Raw genomic sequence first — 20,275 nt, 5'->3', positions numbered from 1 at the left:
GGTTATGCAATGCGTATTGAGGAAGGTAGAAAATTGGGAGAAAACTCAAATAATGAGCATTCCTTCAACTCTTCAGTGCATGTGCAAATACACTTCCAATTCTCCTGCCAACTGCTGACTTCATCAAGAAACAACACCTGCCACCAGCACTGCCATTAAGTCCCATTCCACTTCAGCAACTGCAGGGCAATAAGAGTCTGGGTTCCTAACTCTTTCTCTAGGTCTCCACATGGCATTAACAAGGGGCCTACACTTTAATCGACGGTTTGAAAGTTCAGTCTTTGGAGGAGGAGAGGCCTGGGGTTATGTCCTCATCTGTCACTAACGGACAAATCATGTAACTTCTCTGAACTTCAATATTCTTATCTGTGAAACCAGAATAATCATCAAGAACAGACAGCTCAACCTCATGTGCCTCCTGGTACGATGTGCCTAAAAGGACACAGAATCATTTCCCTAGCATTTCTGCGAAAAGTGCAAAACCCGAATCTAATAAGTAGGAGGTATCAGACAACCCCAAACTGAAGGACTTTCCATAAAATAGCTCTTAGACGCTACAACAATGTTGAAGTCACAAACAACGAAGACTGAGGAATTGTTCTAGATCAATGGAGACTAAAGAGAAATGATAATATAAACATAGTGCACGATCCTGGATGGGATATTAGGCTGTAGCTAAAAAGGGCCTTATTGGGACAACCGATGAAATGTGAATATGGACTACAAACTTGTGAATTTGATGATAGTGTTCTACAGTTGTTCAGTGTCCTGGGTTTTATAAAAGTACTGTGGTTATGTCAGAGAATGATCTTACACTTAGGAAATACAGACTGCTTATTTATGGGTAAAAGGGGGATGGTGCTGCTGAGTCCCCAGCAAATGTTTCAGAAAAAGTGTAGGTGGGCAGGAGTTCTTTGTGCTATTCTTGCAATTTCCTTGTGCTCGGAATTGTATCAAAAAATTACTCATCAAAGCTATCGGGCCAGCAAAAGGAAAAACTGAGAAACTGTTCACGATTGAAGAAGACTGAGGAAACATGACAACTGCATACAATGTGGTTGATATCCCTGGATCCCAGAACGCAAAAAGGACATTAGCGGGAAAACTGGTGAAATCCAAATAAAGCTCACGGTTTAGTTAATGTAATGTACCAATGTCAATTTCTTAGTTTTGACAAATGTACCACGATTAAGATGTTAACATTAGGAGAAACTGGAGGAAGGATATAAACGTAAGCATATACAGTCTTTGCAATTTTCTGTAATTCTAAAATTAATTGAAAATAAAAAGATTATTTTTGTAAAAGAAAAAGTATTAAAACACATACATAGCAAAAGCCACCCAAAGGTAGAGAATACCGCACGGACTCCAGAGTATCTAGCAATGTATCTCAAGAGCTGCTCTTTTAAAGCAGAGGTTCTCAAACTCCACCAACCATGGCAGAATCAAAATTACAAAGCTTACCAGAACCACTGACTTAGACTCTTTTGAGATGGGGCCACTGACTACATTTATTTAAACAAGTGTCCAGGTGGTTCTGATGAGCACACGGATTTGGGCACCAGGTATCCAAGTCAGCACTTCTCAGACTTAACTATGCACAGTGATTCCCCTGGGGATCTTTTCAAAATGTAGATTCTGGGTCAGGAGGTCTAGGGTAAGACCAGAGATTCTGCATTTCTAACAGGCTTTCAGGTGATGCCCAAGCCACTGGTCCTCAGCCCCGTATGGAAATGCCTGAGTCCACACCCCTGTGTAGCACTCAGGCCTGCTACACATATATGAGGGACCAACTTCCATCTCCTGGAAGCCACTATTCTCTTAGGCTATAGCCAAACCTAATGCCAAGTACATTTAGTCTGCACCACGTATCTCCAGACCTTTTTTTAAAGGTAAAATTTAACTATTAATAGCATCCTATCTCAAGCCACACATGAAAAAAGGATAAACATCTATTGCCTGACACAGACGTACACGAAACTACTGGGAGTCTCCACCTTGCTATTTGTGTGGATTGCTTCCACAGTCACTAAAGAACTGCCTAAGAGAACAGTAAAAGTGGCAGTGATGTGTCGTCTGATGACACCTTTTTTGACAACAATCCCCCCACATATATACCCTTTATTACATTCAATTTAAGTTCAACTAATTCTGATCTGAACTCTATAATTCAGTTTAATGATTCCTTTGGAGTCACACAATGCCTTATAACTCTTATATTGGTCTTCTACCAGATAATAAAATCTTACCAGGAAAAAAAAATTGTAACTCATAATCATAAAGTAGTATCCAGAACATAAATAAAGGTTACAGTTGCCATGGGATTATAATTTTGAAAATGTAGAAAGCCATCTAGAATCCTATATTACATGCTTTATGAAACCCATAAGTGTATATTAGTTCTCAGCACTTTTTTCCTCATGCTCTAGCATGAATATAGTAAAGTGAGGACAAAAATAACCATCCTGAGACAACCTACTATTTACTATAATAAAACAGTAAATGAGAACCATACCCTACGACTCTCAAGATCCAAACTAAAGGATGCCTTTATAGGTAAAACCATTTTTATAAACCTTCTTGATATTTTTTTCCTTCAATAAACATTTACTGAGTATTTATTACATGCCAGACAATATGCTAGACACATAGTGAATTTCACTCTAAAAATAAAATCACAATTGGCTGGGATCCAAGACTGAGCCCCTGTCTACTAATTTCATCATAAAGCTGTTAACATAACAAAGTACCAATATACTTGGCTGCTTCTGCAAAAAGTGAAGAGAAAAATGATCCAAAATATTAAGTTTTGTGCTGCCTATGTTAAAACAATCTGCACGTGTTCATGAGTCACTGCAAGGCAGGGCTGGGACAGCCTCCACTGTGTCAACTGCCCAAAGCATGATGCACTTGCCCCTTCCGCCTCCCTCCCAGCTTCAGACACAAACCGCGTATTGACACAACCCAAGCAGACATTGGAAGAGCATAAAAACCCCATCCATCACCATTGTATATGGTACAAAAATCAAACTACACTGCAACTATTATTGCACAGATTTTTCAGCTCAGGCAGAGAGAGAAAGGGGGGAGGGAAAGAGTCACCCGAAGTCTATGAAAATTCCAACGCAGAAAGGAAACTGAAAATAACCACCCAAATGCCGCCCACATTACTAACCTGATCGATTTCCATGAGCTTGGGGTAGGCGCCGGGCCATTCTATGGCCACCTTGACGATGTCCGCCGGTGGCGGCATTGTAAGCCCCCAAAATGTCCGAAGCCAGCGGAACTGAGATCCTGCAGGGCGGACGGCCACACGTGTCTATACCTAATGAGGAATGACAAAAAGAGAAAGAGAAGTCACTCACTGCAGTTGCAGGGTGAATTTTGCTTCATCACTTCCTGTTTTCACTGGCGGTTTGGTACAAAAAACAGCTCCCCTTGGTGTCTAGGTGCTGCAGATACAGGGGTGCAGCCAAAGGCACCATGAGCTCCCCAGGAAAGATGAAAGATGAGGGGGCCGGTGGCAACACCCTTGAGTCAAAGCCGCCAGGAAAGGCTGCCCTGGGCCGCATGGTTTGCGCCAATCTTCAGTGTCAAGAAAGCTGTTCCTTACCGCCGAGTTCTGCTCCGAACGGTGCCCAGGGTCTGAATGAGCCAGGCTTGCTGTCTGTCCAGACCTACATGTGAACGCCTGGCGCTCAACAGTCTCCGGAAGGACAGATTGCCCAGGAAGTCATGGTCAGGAAACAACGTTTCTTTAAAGTGTTTTCTGTGTGTCACAAATAGATCTCTGCACTATAGCAACCAGGATATTATGAGGAAGGAGAAATACCCCAAGAGTTCACACACACGCACACACACACACACTCCCTCCCCAAGGCCAGTTCATGTAATGCGCCTTCCAGGGGCGGGAAGAAAATGTACAGATGCGGATAGGACAGCATTCAAAACAGACCTTGAATTCTCCTTTGAATAATACTTCTGCTCACATAAAGGAAGCGACCATTATCCAATGCCTCCTCTTCCAAGGCTAGCCCCTTTCTGTTTTTAATTTCATTTTTTGTTAATCATGTGATTCAAACTGTGTGTGTGTGTGTGTGTGTGTGTGTGAAGATATCCAGTGTAGAGTCTCCTTTCAGCCGACGTCACACACCTACCAAGTATTCGTTTTCACCCCCTATCCCTCTAGCTATCCAAAGTCATTAGTTTCTTAAGTATCTCTCCAGAATTTCTACAAGGATAGAAGGCAAATACAAAAATATATTTTTACATTTTCCACCTTCCTTTTATAAAAGGCAGCATTCAATACATTGTTTTCCACTGTAGTATATATTCTAAATCTGTCTGTGTTAGCATCCTCATTCTTTGCATAGCCACATAGTAGGTCCCTGTACAAATGCGCCAGATGTGATGAACCAGTCCGCCACTATGGGCCATTTGGGTGGTTTCTTACCATTGGCTATTATAAACATAAGACTGTGACGCATAAACTTTTGCATACTGAATTTTGCACATGTACTAGTGCATCCTTACAATAGAGACAAAGAAGTAAAACTGCTGGGTCAAAGACTATATGCAGTTTTAAACTGTGATAGCTATTCCCAAATATCCCTCCACTGGAGTTGCACCAATACACTTTCTCCAGCGATGTATGAGGTTGCCAACTTACACACAGCCTCACCAACAGACTGGATGTTTGCAAACCTGACGGGTTAAAAAAAAATCTCAAGGTACTTTTAAACTGTATTTCTCTTATTGTGAGCGAGGCTGAACATGAAAGTGAAAAGTCACATGCTCTGTTTTCTGTGAACTGCCCAAATCCTTTGCCCCATTTCTATTGGGTTCTTGGTCTTTTTAAAGAAATTGATCTCTGTATGAATATCTTAACCAAACATGTGCACTTGGACCTTTATAAGACCACAGTAAGCTTTATCAGTTACTATTCTAGATCTCAGAGGCAGCTGGACATTACTGAGACAACAGAGATAGCACAGTTAACAATGGAAGCCTCAACAACACCAGCGGTTATATAAATAACTAACTTCGGCAGAGCTGACAAGTAAAGGAAATGAACCAAAACAAAAGCGCTGCTCCTTTGGCCAAGGATGATTAGGAAAGGCCACTGTGAAGCTAATCAGTGGTAACCAGCAAGAGCAAAACTGCAAAGCAATGGTTTATTTCTCATTCAACAAGTAGTTACGGAGTCTCTGCTCCGCACCAGGCCTGTTCCCCACAATAGGGAGACACTGCAGCAAGGGTGGGTGTTGGCGGCAAGGGACGTGGAGTAAAATAAAGCAGGGAAGACAGAGACTCTGAAGCCTGTGTCTGTATCTGTGGGGGAGGGGCAGGAATATTATTTTAAACAGGGAAATCAAGGAAAGTGTCGCTGAGAAGGCAGCATTTAAGTAGTGACATATGAGAGGCGAGGAAGTGAGCCCTGTGGACATCTGGAGAAATCATGTCCCAGGCCAACGAAAAACCACGTGCAAAGGCCCTGAGGCAGGGGCATGCCTGATGTGTTCCCAAAACAGGAAAGTTACTGAAGCCACGTCAGTAAGGACAAGAATAGTAAGAGAATGAGCTCTGAGAATGATTGAGTCACACTTGGTAGGTTCATTTGTTGTGCTCTTGAGCCCTTAGACACTAATACCACACTTTTTGGTTGTGACTTCTAAGGAAGGAAGCGTATATCCTATTCAGAATATAAACTGGCACAACTTTCCAGAGGGCCTTTGACTTACCAAAAGCCTTACAAGTTAATATTCAAAAATAGGAACTTGTTAAGTAATTATGGTGTCTCATATGTGTGAATACAAGCCAACAATCTGTACCCTGGACTTCATAGCCTACCCTCTTTGAATACTTGAAAATTCTAAGAATGTCGTATTCTCTGTGTACCACATCACTTCAATTCAGGACTCAAATTCCATAACACACCCTAGAATAAGAAAACAGGCTCTTACGTGAAAACAGACTCCCTGTGAATATCAGCACCATTCGAAACAAAGAATACACAATCTTGGGGGGGGGCAAGAGAATAAATAATAAAAATTAAAATGTATTTTAAGCACCCTCCTCCCACCTCTGCATAAAACAGTCTAGAATTACACCAAAGGAGGTCATCCAACCTGCTAGGAATTGAGGGCCAAGCTTGTTTTTATGCCCCTTTAACTGGTATTTATTTCTCAAAGACTGTTCAGGGAAAACCTGTTGAGCAGGTGAGAATACAATAAAGTGGGTCGCCCGGGTTCCCTGTGGAGAGAAAGAGGGGAGCGGTGTACAAAGCAACCATTGAGAAAGCAAGGCAGCAAGGGGCTTCCCCTGGGGAATTCACTTAGCCGAGAGCAATCAGACCTCATTGGTGTTCCTCCACACTAGCCCCCACAAGGGATGGGGTCTGGGGGAACACGGCTCCCCTGGAGTATAGTCAGATGCACAATTGCAGAATGGGCAATCCAGTCCACATTTTACCCTCAGAAGAAACAGTCTGCTTTTAAGGCTTCTATATATAGTTATTGTTGTTTCTGATGAAATTTAGAGGAGAAAGAATCAGCTCTGGTTTTCTCACTCTGTGCCCAATTAGCAGCTGGGGCCATAGTTCTTTGCTGTGGCCATAGTTCTGTCCTGTGCATTGCAGGATGGCTGCCAGCATCCCTGGCCTCTGCCCCCTAGAGGTCAACAGCTCCCCCTAGTCTTGACAATCAAAAATGCCCTTGCTTGAGAGGTGGTGAGCTGGCAAGTCCTCTAGGCAGATTGCTAATGATCAGGGCAACCCATCCTTGAACTCAACACAAAGCACATGGCCTCAGCAGGCTCTCCAGGAAATATCAACAACACACAGGCCCAACTCTTGGTCAGGCATAACAGAGATGGAAATGCATTTACAAATCTTGAGCAAACACATTCAGTCCTCTGGTGTCCTGCCCCTCCCCCCACACAGCACCTGTGACACTGGACTCTTGCTGTCAACTTCTCCCTACTGTACCCGGAGCACTCTAAGAGCAAGGTCCACAACCTACTCACAGTTATAGACCCAAGGCCACACAGGCATTCTAACACATGGTTGTTGGATGAGTTGGACTCATCCAACATCTAACCTCCACGACTAACATCTCATTAGAGCTACCCGCAGTAAAACGGAGCCTACTGTTTCAAAATCACCAAAGTGGATAAGCCAATGTTACTTAAATTTCCCAGTAAATATAAGCTACATGAGTTTGTGTAGAAAGCCGAGTATAATAATTCTTATACAAACTGAAATTTAAGAACCACTAAAGGGAGAGACAAAAGAGGGGTCTATGCAGCTGGCTAGACATTCCAGCCATTATGCCTTCTGAGGTCACTGTCAAATCCCTGGAGGCGGCTAGGGAATGGGTGGAGAATTCTAAACCATCCCTGCGGGCGTACTGGATTGACTTTATTCTATATTTGATATTAAGATTTTATGACCTCGATATGCATGCTAAATGGCTTACTTATATTAGTAGTTGAGTGAGTTAAATGAGATAGAGGAGTCACTTCTGACTCTAGAGTTAGTTACTAAAGTCTGCAAATCAGTTACGCGGGGGTGATTCTATGAACCCTGAACAAGTCCATTCTGCTGAATATCTTCTTAGCTTTGGGTAGCACTTTGAAGACAACAGAGAGAAATCACTTATGACTCCCATCTAGAAGCTTGCCTATCTCTACATGCCCAAGTTTCTGCATGCCTCTGTCTGTGTTTGAAGCTCACCTCACTGTAGTCTCTTAAAGATCTGTTACACCTCTATGTGTTTTTCCCAGGCATCTTGATTCGTTCCTGGATTTCAGAAGGTTCCCAAATACCTGACCAATTTTTTTGTTTTTCTGAATTTCCCATATAGTTTTAGTTTTCCCATATAGTTTTAATTCCCTGCAATGGCTATAAACCCCTTTATCCTATTTCTTGTCTTTCTGTTGCACAGCAAACCCTACTGAGAGAAAAAAAAATCAAACCTGTAAGGCCATTCCTGTAGAAGCTGTGTGTTGGGAAAACTAACACACTTGCCCCAGTGAACTGTGTGCCCCTCCCCCACTGCACTCCAAGAGCTTGACAGATGGGCCAAGGGAGGCCAGGGCAGATCAATGGGAGGGAAACACCAAACAGCTGGAGAAACGATTTGCTTCAACTCAGCGGTCCCTCCCTTCCTCCCCAGGAAAGCTGTCCTCTGCCCCACTAACCATCATTATCTATTGGTGATGGATAATGGGTTTATAATGATTATGGCAGTAGTGGAGAGAGAACTGCACTCTCCCCATGTTGAGTGGTTGCTGATATAAAAAAAAAAAAAACTAGACAACATTATCTTTTTGCATTAGGTTAGGTAGAAAGGGAAAGGGCCCAGGAAGGGGCACCCACTGGAAGCTGCCTTCCATTCACTCTCTCTGCCCTACTCATACTTCCTGGAGCTCCCTAGTCTTCAGTTTTTGAGGACACTGCCCTGCATGGTACACTCCATCTCAGAAAGGCCCATTGAAACAGACTCAGATAAAAGTTTTGTTCTTCTCTTCTTTGTGCTAATTCTTTTTATTCCAACCAGACTGATACGGTCTCAATGCCTTTACTGTCTAGGTCCAAGAATATAGTAAGGGACAGGTACTGTCAGCTTGATGTTCTTTAGGATGTTGTGACAATCAATATTTATGGATCCAGCCTTTGTTTCCTTTCTTAAACACTTTTCAGGAGGGGGCGGACATTCCTCCTGACAAGTCACACAGATGAGCAATGCCCACCTGGAAAGACCATGGCAGCAGCAGTGGTGGGCATGTGTCCCCCTACCTGCCCGGTTCTGGAGGGTCTGGCTGGATCGATACATGGCAGGGTTCCATTTCAGATTCTGTCTCTATCAGGGACCTGATGGCCATTCTGAGGATAGTTTTATGGCTTCAGAAATGAAGGAACATTATGCATTCAGAACAGAATATACATGCATTCAGAAGAAAGGGAGGAAGAAGAGAATGGAATCAAATGCGGTCACTCAGTATTTCATTTTATGTATAAGCTACTGACAACAGCCACCTATACTAATCTTAGTAATAACTTAGCCCATTTACTAGCCAGGTGAGGAAATGTGTTATTAGCTACTATTGCAATTTGATTAGCAACATTATGGAAAGTTGCAAAGTCTTTGCTTTCACAGTGTCTTGAACTGTCATCATGAAGGGACAGTTGCCAGAAGGGACGGTAGGCAAGAGCAGAGGGCAGGCCCTAGTCTAGGCACTGGGACACACACTTCTTCACTGACTCTTCTCTACAGCCCTGAGAGATAGGTGTGATTATTTGCAGTAAATTAATGAAGATGTTAAATATTAGCTAGTTTAAATGACTTTCCCTAAATATTTACATACTCTCAGGGTGATAGAGGCCTCTCTAGAACAATGACTGCTATGGGCTGAATTGTATCTCTCCAAAATTCATATGCTGAAGCCCTGACCCCCAGTACCTCAGCATGTGACTGTATTTGGAGCTAGGGCCATTAAAGAGGTGATTGAGTTAAAACAAGGTCTTTGGGGAGGGCCCTAATCCAGTGTGACAGGTATCCTTATACAAAGAGGAAGTTTGGACACAAAGAGTACAGAGGGAAGGCCATCTGAGGACACAGGGAGAAGAAAGCCATCTACAAGCCAAGCAGAAAGGCCTCAGAAGGAACCAATCCTAATGACATCTTGATTTTAGACTTCCAGCCTCCAGAATTGTGAGAAAAAGAATTTCTGTTATTTAAGCCCTCCAAACTGTGATACTTTGTTATGGCAGCCCCAGCAAAAACTAACACAACCCCAAAGACAGAAAGCATAAGGAAGAGACTGATGATTTGATACAAAGAAGCCTAAAAACTTCTGCATTCCAAAATCCACTATAAATATTTAAAGACAAATGACAACCTAAGAAAACATTTGCAATAAATATGACCCAACCTGACATAAATATCCTTAATAACAATCTCTTATAAATGTATAAGAAAAAAATGTGCAACTTCAAGAAAATGGACAAAGCAATCCTTACAGAAGGAAAGGTATGATCAATAAATGCCCCAAAAGATCAACCATATCAGTAATGAGAGAAAGGCAAATTAAAACAAAACATACATTTTTCCCTATCATATTGGCAAAAAAAATGTTTGGTGAGATTGGTTTGAATGCAGGCAAAATAATTCTCATCACTGTTATCATCAAGAAAAAAGAGTACAAGCAAAAAAAAGCCTTTTAAAAATGAATAAAATTATTGCAAATTCACAAAATTTGGAGTAATATATTTGGCCATTAGAATTTCTGTTCTCATAAAAAAGAAAAAGAAAAGAAAAGAAAAGAACTAATGCTGCAGGGTTTCTTCACCACAACACTATTGACATTTTCGACTAGATCACTCCTTTGTTATGGGGAGACAGGGGTGGGCAATTCTGGGCCCTGTAGGGTGTTAGCAGCACCCCTGGCCTCTGCCCACTAGAGGCCAGTACCACCGCCCAGTCAGGACTTCTCCGAAATGTCTTTGGATATTGCCAAATGTCCTCTAGGGGACAAAATCTCCCCTGGTTGAGAACCAGGGCACATAGGTGACTAGTTCTAATCTTGCTGTTTAAAAAATTCATTATATAGACCAATTTTACTAAATGGGCACTAATAGTAATAATATTTTTGTTGTGGCAGTGTGTTACAGTTCTTGTGACCGGGGAAAGAACCGAGTAGCACATGAAGAGTTGGAGAACAGCCTTTATTCTTCTACAATAAACTCGGCATACCTAGTAACCAGGCTTTCTTCCTGCCCTTCTGCCCCTGCTTTTATACCCTTGGTAGGGCTCAAGAAGCATCCAATCAACTACAAGCTTTAACATCCAATCAGCAACAAGCTTTAACATCCAATCAGCAACAAGCTTTAACATCCAATCAACAACAAGCTTTAACATCCAATCAAAAACAGTGGGATTCAAAAATTACCCAATCAGTATCGCGTAAGCAGCATGGCCGGAAACAGGCAGGGGCACGTGGGCCTGGGGCATTCCCGCAAGCGGGTCCGGCCGACTGTGTGCCCTGGGTCTGGCCCCAGCAATGTGCCTCTAACCGGCCACGCGCAGCACTGGCCCCCGGAGATGCGGAACTACTGGGAGGCGGCAATTGGCCGCGTCCGGGCGCCGGACATTTTCCTCATCATTTTAACTGCAAAAAAAGGGAGATGAGATGTAAAGCAAGGATCAGCTGAAAAGAAATGCCAATTCTTTTGAAAGTTGCTAAAAAAACACAACAAGAAAGGGAATTCACTGTGAAAACATGAATGTCTAGATACCACGGGAAGACAATTTTATAACTTTGTACTTCAGCACTTTGCCCTCACGCAGAGCTCTAGAGAGTCTTGCAGCTCTGGTTTTCAACCGTCCAGCAAGCTTTCCATCTCTCTTTTTTGGGTAGCAGGACCTGCCCCGCCGGGGACCAGCCAAAAGTGAGCTTGAGACCAGGCCTGGCCGATGACAGTGCCCGTCTCCCTGGTAACAGCGAGTGGTCTAAGGGAAAGACACATGGTTCAGGCTAATCAATTTCGGGGGATTGATCTGCCAGGCCTGCCAGGAAAGAGTTCTCTCTTTCTGCCTGGGATAAAGCGGAAGCCACCTGTGCCATGTCCCCCGGGTGGGGCAGGGCCACTGCCACAGGAAGGAATGAGGCAGGGAGAAGTGAAGACAAGCTGAGAGGAGAGAGATTAAAGACAGAAAGAGGACAGGAGTCCTAACTATGTTGAGTTTCCGGTTCCTAACACTTTTCCTTCAGTCCCCTGAACTACTCTTAGTTCCTAGAACTAATAAAGTCCCTATTATGCTAAGTGAATTTGAGTTCATTTCTGTCCCTTGTAATTGAAAAACTCCTCATACATCAAATTGACCCTATCTGTTTACTGCCCTGAGTTCTCATCTTGTCGTTAAACAACTAGCACCCAAAACATGCACAGAAGTTACACAATCTAACCTTGCAGCCAAGCAGGAACTGATCTTTTGCTCAGGTAATGTAGCTAATCTGTAATGAAGCCCTCAGCACCTAGGGGCCGCCTTTCCTCTCTAAGACTGCCACCAAAACTCATGCGCGGATTGCAGGAGTTAGTCTCACTCCAGCATTTCCCACACAACACTGCTTCTCTGAGATATTAATGGATGCAATGCTAAAAAACAAAAAAGTCAAGTCTCTTGGAAAACACTGAATAGAATAATAGCTACTAGTAACTAACTAGTTCATGTACTATATACTGTCAGTGACTTTTAATATACTTTTTTTAATAAATTGTTTTTTTTATTTCAGCATATTATGGGGATACAAATGTTTAGGTTACCTATGTTGACTTTTCCCCTCCTTCCTCCTCCCCCCAGAGTCAGAGCTTCAAGCGTGTCCATCCCCCAGATGGTGCGCATCTCATTCATTAGGTATGTATATACCCATCCATTCCTTCCCCCTCCCATCTCCCCGACCCCCAATAAATGTTATTCCTATATGTCCACTTAGGTATTGATCCGTTAATACCAATTTACTGGTGAGTACATGTGGTGCTTACTTTTTCATTCTTGGGATACTTCACTTAGTAGAATGGGTTCTAGCTCTATCCAGGAAAATACAAGAGGTGCTATATCACTGTTAATATACTTTTGATGAAATAGGTACCATTACTAAACTATTGTACAAACAAGGAAGCTGAGATGCAGAAACATTGAGTATCTCACCCAACGTCTTACATCCACTTACGCAGCCCAGTGATCCACATCTGCCTGATTTAGATGGTCCATATTTTTAATTAGTACACTATGCTTTTAAAAAAGGCTTCTTTACTGTAGGACTTCTTAGGGCCTTTAATGTATTAGGTTACTAAGTATGAAATGTCCGATTTCCTTAAGCACTAAGTTTAACAGTTGATATCGCTAACATTTCACTTTGACACGTCTTATTTTATTTTTATTGTGAAGGCACATTCTCATTCTTTCAAACTCATGGTTTGGCTGGTGATTATCTTTCAAAAATCTTCAAAAAATTTTTAGAGCAATTTTTGTGAAACCATGGATAAGTCAAAAATTCATGTTATTTTTGAATATGAGTTCCGTTGTGGAATGAATGCAGCACAGACAGCTCAGAATATCACTGGAGTGTTTCAGAAGGATATGGCTAATGAATTCACATGTACATTGATGGTTTGAGAAGTTCCATTCTGGTGATTTTAATCTTGAAAACAAGTCATGTGGGTGACCCGAGACAAAGGTGGATAATGAAGAGCTGAAAGCTGTAGTGGAAGCAAATCCATCTCAACTGCAAAGTGTGAATTAGCAGCAAGGTTTGACGTCACTATTCCAACAATTTTGGACCATTTTAAACAAATGGACAAGGTAAAGAAACTGGATAGGTGGTTACCGCATGAATTAAATGAGCATCAGAAGAGAAATTGTCTTAAGGTTTGCCTTTCTTTGCTCTCATGACATAGAAGCAAACCATTTTTATACCCTATTGTTACATGTGATGAAAAATGCATTCCTTTTGACAATTGCAAGCATTCAGCACAATGGTTGGATAAAGATGAAGTGCTGAAACACAGTCCAAAACCAAATATTCATCAAAAAAAGGTAATAGAGTCTGTTTGGTGGTCCAGTGCTGGTATTATCCACTACAGCTTCATGAAACCTGGTAAATCAATTACAGTGGATGTCTACTGCAACCAACTGGATAAAATAATGAGGATGCTGATGATTAAGCAGCCAAGATTGGTCAATAAAGACAGGCCAATCCTCTTGCAAGACAATGCTTGACCACATGTCACACAAACAACGCTGGACTTGGAAACTCTCTGTCGTCCACTGTATTCACCAGACCTTGCACCAACTGACTACCACTTCTTCCAGGCTTTGGACCACTTCTTGCAAGGAAAAACAGTCAATTCCCAACAATCTGTGGGAAATGCCTTTCGTGATTTTATGGCCACTTGCTCTCCAGGCATCTTTGCTGCTGGCATAAACAAGCTACCCTTAAGATGGCAAAACTGTGTCGATAGTTTAAACGCATACTTTGATTAATTGTACTGCTTCTTGTTGGAGATATCATAAACTAAACTTTTTATTCAAAATCAGACATTTCATATTTAATGAACTACATAACACATGTGTACTGTGAAATCTCCATATACAATCTACTATCCCCCAAATGTATCTGTCCAGAAAACTCTGTTGTTGCTTTTTTTCCACAGAACATCTTGTGGCACTGGTTTCTCATGGGACATACTTTGGAAAGTAATGATTCGAGACGATTTACCTCCTGAGTTTCTTAGGAAAAAAGAATTGCTGAACAATCTTGGCCAGAAAATGTAGTGGAAAGTGGCAGAGAAAACTTTCCTTTAGTCCCGTATTGAATTATCATCACCTGCATCTATGGGATTGTCTCCAGGAAAGTAGCCCAGTTCTTCTGAGTAACTCTTTCCAATTCACATAGAACAGTGAAAATTCAATTAACTGCAGCTTCTATTGTGCAAACTAACAGATGATAAACAGTAAAAGAAACGAAATGCTTATATTTTTGATTATTTGAATCTGAAGGTCTCACTTCCTGCTTCAAATCTATCGATGGTGACTCAGAACTTCTAGGATATAAAACTTTCACAGCCTGGCTCCAGCCTGCCTCCGAGTACCACCCGCGCCAACTTCCCCACTAACCACATCCCTGCCCCCAACCCAGCACATATACACAACGGCTCCGTAAATCAGACACGGCAAACTGGTTTTCCCTTAAGATTGTCAACAGTCCATCTGCGGTGGCTGCCGGTGGTGGCGCTGCTTAAAGAAGGAAGCCCCCAGACAGAATCAGGAACATTCTCCAGCTATGCCATTGGTCTGAGGGAAGGGTAAGAGAACTTGGGACAAATGTTTGCCATCTCTTTCCTCTTCATATGGCTTGCTATGCCCTGAGCACGCCAAGGTTCTTGTACTCCTGTCTTTGTTCATAATCTTTCCCTCTACCTCGAATGTCCCTTCCTCTTTCTTGGGTCTGCTTCAGAAATTGCCACCTAGACTTCAAAGCCAATCTCATGCACTAGTTCCTCTGAGAGATTTCCCTGACCCCATAGCCTCCCGAGCTAGAAGTAATGCCCCAAATCTGTCTCCTTAGGCATTTACAGTGGCTACCAGAGCTCTTTTCCACACCTCGTCTTATTAGTGATATGAGTTCCCGAGGGCAGAAATCACATCTTAGTCATCTCTGTTGCTCCAGCCCCGATCACATGACATGGCAAAGAGCAGCTCGATGTTTTTCAGACAAGTGAATGGAAGAATGAATGAATGAATCACTCTTTCCTTAAAAACAAGTTCAGAGATTAACACACAAATGTGAAGGATTACTCAAGCCAATGATGCATTTTTTAAATCCAGAACTTCTTGCACAGAAATCCTTCAGGCATCTCTTCAAATAGCAGCTACTCATGCATCCCCATTGGGCAAAGACAGAAAGGGAGCTGCTCAGCTGCTCCGAGGTAAGAGCAGGGCTATTCCAGATTCCTTTTCCTCCTGGAAAAATTCTGCCAAAAACAGGATGAGACGCGGGCTGAGCTGCTGCTTCTCTTCCCTTCGCTCCAAGCTCTCTCACACTTTGGGAATCAGCATTTCAACTGGAAAGTTCATCATTTTGTAAACTAATGCACACACTTCCTCTTTTGTTCTGGTTTTTGGATATTTGCTTTTCAAATTCCTTCTCAGCTGTCGTAATGCCAGTGACGGCTCCCCTGCTCCAGGCGAGCCCTGTCACTCAGTGATGTGTCCAGACATTCCCCGGCGGAGGAGGCAAAGCCCAGTTCCCTATCGCGGAACCCAGACTCAAGGCCACAGGAAATGCTGGAGCCTTTCCACCATCCTGTGAGCCAAATACTCAAAGTTTCCAAACCTGCTGAGTAAAAAACAATATGCGAAACTTTTTCTCAGCCTCCCTCCAGCAACAGCAGAACTCTAACTGCCACCCCAGGAAATTCGATTCCATCAGATTACCAGTGAGGGGCCCCTGCAGGACTTGGGGCTGCGCCTCCACTGGGTTTTTCACCTGACAACCCCGTGCGCAGAATCAGTCATTCTGCACAGCCATGCATAATGCAATGCCACAGGGCACACTTGCACAGTCTGGCGTTAGGCTCTGCCTCTTTCTCCCTGCCCGGGGTCCTTTGGGTTCCACTCCCCAGAGGAGCACAGGCTTGTGCTGGTAAAGTGTGAAGGCTCTGGGGTGACATGTCAGCCTGGGTGTTAATCCTGGTTCTGCCACATCCAAAGCGCCGTGAGTTTAGACAAGTTATGTAACACGTCTGACCCTCGGGGCCCTCATGTGTAAAGCTGGAATGACAGTAGCACTGTTCCCATGGGATTGCCATGACGATGAAATATTTATAAAGCAATTGGAGAGGTGTCTGCTCTGGTATTATTATTTATGAGACGTGGGGTACCTGGATGAGTGAAACTGAAGGACAGTATCTATAGTCTAGTCTCATAAAACACACAGACATGCCACTGCATGGGAATTCTTTTTCCTCAAAGCATCATAATAGAATTGGACAAATTGTTATGACACCCAGGAGGAAATAATAACTTTCCCTTATGACCAGGGAGTTTTTCAGATTTGGAGATAATTTTCCTCCGGGTTTTGAGGCACGAAAAAGTTCTAGGTGGGCCGGGAGCGGTGGCTCACGCCTGTAATCCTAGCACTCTGGGAGGCCAAGGCCAGTGGATCGCTCAAGGTCAGGAGTTCGAAATCAGCCTGAGCAAGAGCGAGACCCTGTCTCTACTATAAATAGAAAGAAATTAATTGGCCAACTAATATATATAGAAAAAATTAGCCGGGCATGGTGGCGCATGCCTGTAGTCCCAGCTACTAGGGAGGCTGAGGCAGGAGGATTGCTTGAGCCCAGGAGTTTGAGGTTGCTGTGAGCTAGGCTGACGCCATGGCACTCATGGGCAACAAAGCGAGACTCTGTCTCAAAAAACAAAAAAAGTTCTAGGTGGATGACTGTGTTGAGACGAATCGGAGGGGGAAGTTAGGGGTAAGATTCTGGCAAGACTGCCCTGCATTGCAAAGGCAGGACGTCACAGAGAACTGCCTGGTCACATACCATGATGGGACGTAAGAGACACATTTTCTGTTCTGACCACAGACCCGGTCTCCAACAACGTTCTCTGAGTACAGAGAGGTGACTGGGACTCAACTTGTTCTAGATCCCTTCTCCCGAGGAGAAACGGATCTCTTTTTGAGTTACATGCAGCACAGCGCCTAAAGAGGGGCCGAAGGGGTGCTTCCACACCCAGCGGGAGTTGCTCCCCTATTAGAACACAGCTTCCCTGACTGTGTGTCCACCTAGCCTTGCACAGTGACATCTGTGTTTTCTGTCTGAGGGACAGATCTTCCCAGCAAGCAGACAGAGGGTAGTGTTGGGGTCAGAAAACAACACCCCAGAGTATGGTGATTTGGCGTGTTGAGTACTTTGAATTAAAGGAGACGGACTCAGAAGCAGCCTCCGAAACAGAGCCCTCTGTGAAATTTCCCTGCCCTCCTGCCTCTTGCTCTTATTTCTCTCCTGAAGCGAGTCATAGAAACTGGAATTCCTCTTCCCCAAGGTGGATCATAGAAACTAGAATCCCTGTGCCTCAAAGCAAGCTAAAAAACCCGGAAAGGTCTCTCTCTCCTTCTCCCTTCTCCCTTTCAGACCCTCATTCCAGAGGGGTCCTGCCCTAAACCCAGCAGAAGGAATGCTACCCAGAGAGGACAAGAAGAATCTGAACAGACACAGGCCTTACTGGGTTTCCCCACTCACCCTGTTACCATCAGAGCATCCCTTTGTCCAATCATGTTTCTACACAGCTGTCCATCCTTCATCATGTCTAAGCATAAAAACAGATAGTTTTCCCTGGGTCTTTGGGTCTTCATTTCCAAAGGCTCCCATGTCACATAAAACTTTGATTAAATAAATTCATTTGGTTTTTCTCTTGTTAATACATCTTTTCTTATAAGACTATAGGCCATGACCACTATGATGGGTGAGGAAAGGGATCACACCTTTTCCACCCCTAAGCAGGTAGGAGCTACCTGGACCATGAGGACCTTTGCTTACCAGTGCCGAGCCCACAGCCCCCAGAAGCTGTGGTTTCTATGGAGACTAACAGATAGTGATTACTCAGATCTACTCACAGAGCATTGATTTTATTAGCATGGTTCTCAACAGAATAACCTCACAATGTATCTCAGGAAAGATCTAGTTAGAAAACCTGGCTGTCCCCCATTTTCAGGGTTTTAGGTATTTTATTTTTCTGGTTATCAGGCACAACTCCACACTCACCAGCAAGACAAACAAAACACCCTGCAGATTTTCCCCTCTCACCTCAGGAGGCTTTGCCCAAACTCCCTGGATTTTGTGACACACATCTCTGCCTTCTAGTTTTTATCAGAGTTCCTCCATAAGTTTGCTATAATTTGTCTCAAGATAAAAAAGAAAACATTGTAGGGGCACATGCTATCAGCATGGACATATGGCCACACTTGGAAGGGTTTTTCACATAAACATCAGATGATGGTGGATCCAGTGGGCCATGGGCAGGAACATAAGATTTGCTCTTCCAAAAAATATGTAGATGGATCCATGAGTTCCTTACCATGTTGCATTAATAAATAAAACCTGGAATTGCCAAACGGCGGTCTGTGGTACATACTTGGGGAAAGAGTGGTCTGTAGTTCTGTTTTGAGAGCCAACATTATTGATCACACCTGGGGTTGCTGATCTACTCACCACCATCTGGAAGATAACATTCTGGATGGAGTTTTTTAATGCTCATTTCCCCCTCACTCTACCTGGGCAGAGCTTCCCCACAACTTGTTTGCGCTCCCTGAGAAGTGGTCAGATTAAAAGCTGATAAGAGGAAAATAGACAAAGGAATTTCAACTCAGTGTTGGCAGTTTGCTAATTTAGTCCCTTTGAAAATTTACTTTGGTTTCTCCTCTATCCTCCATTAACAGGATGCTGATCACTTAAGATTATTTTTATCTGTGTTCAGTTCTAGCAAACTCGGAACTCAACTTGCTCATATCTGCTTGGAAAAGGACAAAAAACAAAGTGCAAAAAACAAACTTGGAGGCAATAAAAATAAGCACACAAAAAACATCCCAGGTTTTGAACATCCTAGGTTTTAAATTGATAAGGACAATTGTGAAAAAAATTAGAAAAGATCATCATGCATCTTATCATTTTGCTATTACAATACACTTTGTCAGGCCTAGAAGAAATATCAGGTATTATAAATCTGTGTGCAACACTTGAGTTCTGTTGACAGATCTGGTACTGGGGGCAGATTATAGGACGTAATTATCTGAGGCATGAATTTGATGAGTGAGGTCAGAGAAAACCAGATTCCACTGGACACCTAAAAAGCTTACTTTTCTCAGCCTTTCAAATCAAGGTCAACTCCTGGAAATTTTATAAAGGAAAGATGGGAAAAGAAAGAGAACAAGTTTTGGAGGAAGACAGACCTAAATTTGAATGTGAAAACAGGCAATGTTTTAAGCCAGGACATAATATGACCAGATCTGCATTTTACCTCTGTCTGCAGAAAGAACAGACTGGAATGGAGCAAGAGTGGAGAGGTGCAGGTAAGTAAGAAAGCAACTGATGGCAGAGGCTGGGGCTGAGGTGGCAATAAAGATAGAGAAGGTGATGGATTTACAAGCCATTGAAGAAATGAAAGTCAAAAGGAATTAATAGGCCGGGCGCGGTGGCTCACGCCTGTAATCCTAGCACTCTGGGAGGCCGAGGCAGGTGGATTGCTCGAGGTCAGGAGTTCAAAACCAGCCTGAGCAAGACCCTGTCTCTACCAAAACATAGAAAGAAATTAATTGACTAACTAAAAATATATATACAAAAAAAATTAGCCGGGCATGGTGGCACATGCCTGTAGTCCCAGCTACTAGGGAGGCTGAGGCAGTAGGATCGCTGAGCCCAGGAGATTGAGGTTGCTGTGAGCCAGGCTGACGCCATGGCACTCACTCTAGCCTGGGCAAGAAAGTGAGACTCTGTCTCAAAAAAAAAAAAAAAAAGGAATTAATAATAGGAGAAGAGAGAGATGCTGGAGTCCAGGGTGAGCCAGGATTCTGTCTTCCATAACATAATAGATGACAATGTCATTCACTGAGATAGGACTACCCCAAGTAGAAGACAGACTCTCAGCTAATTTGTTGACCAGTATCAAGTCAATGAGTGTGCAGAATCATCTGGAGATACCAATGCTAAAGACCC

The 20,275-nt window shown here is 43.1% G+C and overlaps 1 protein-coding gene across 5 annotated transcripts in view; it reads right to left on the bottom strand.

The window, feature by feature from the left end:
- The window catches only part of ELMO1 (engulfment and cell motility 1), a 504,832-nt gene that overhangs the window by 397,962 nt on the left and 86,595 nt on the right, over positions 1 to 20,275 (bottom strand). For 4 of the 5 annotated variants that reach the window (XM_012777572.2, XM_076006306.1, XM_012777576.3 and 1 more), the window contains exon 2: positions 3,176 to 3,325. In XM_012777572.2, coding sequence (XP_012633026.1) covers positions 3,176 to 3,253 — 78 coding nt within the window. In that variant the 5' untranslated portion in view covers positions 3,254 to 3,325. Of the gene's footprint in view, positions 1 to 3,175; positions 3,326 to 3,613; positions 3,721 to 20,275 lie in introns of those variants that run through there. The other variant, XM_012777574.3, reaches the window with a different exon arrangement.

The sequence above is a fragment of the Microcebus murinus genome, chromosome 9 (assembly GCF_040939455.1).
Source record: "Microcebus murinus isolate Inina chromosome 9, M.murinus_Inina_mat1.0, whole genome shotgun sequence".
NCBI classification, from domain to species: Eukaryota; Metazoa; Chordata; class Mammalia; order Primates; family Cheirogaleidae; genus Microcebus; species Microcebus murinus.
The sequence above is the reverse complement of the archived record's forward strand: the minus strand, read 5'-3'. Positions and strand labels throughout refer to the sequence as shown.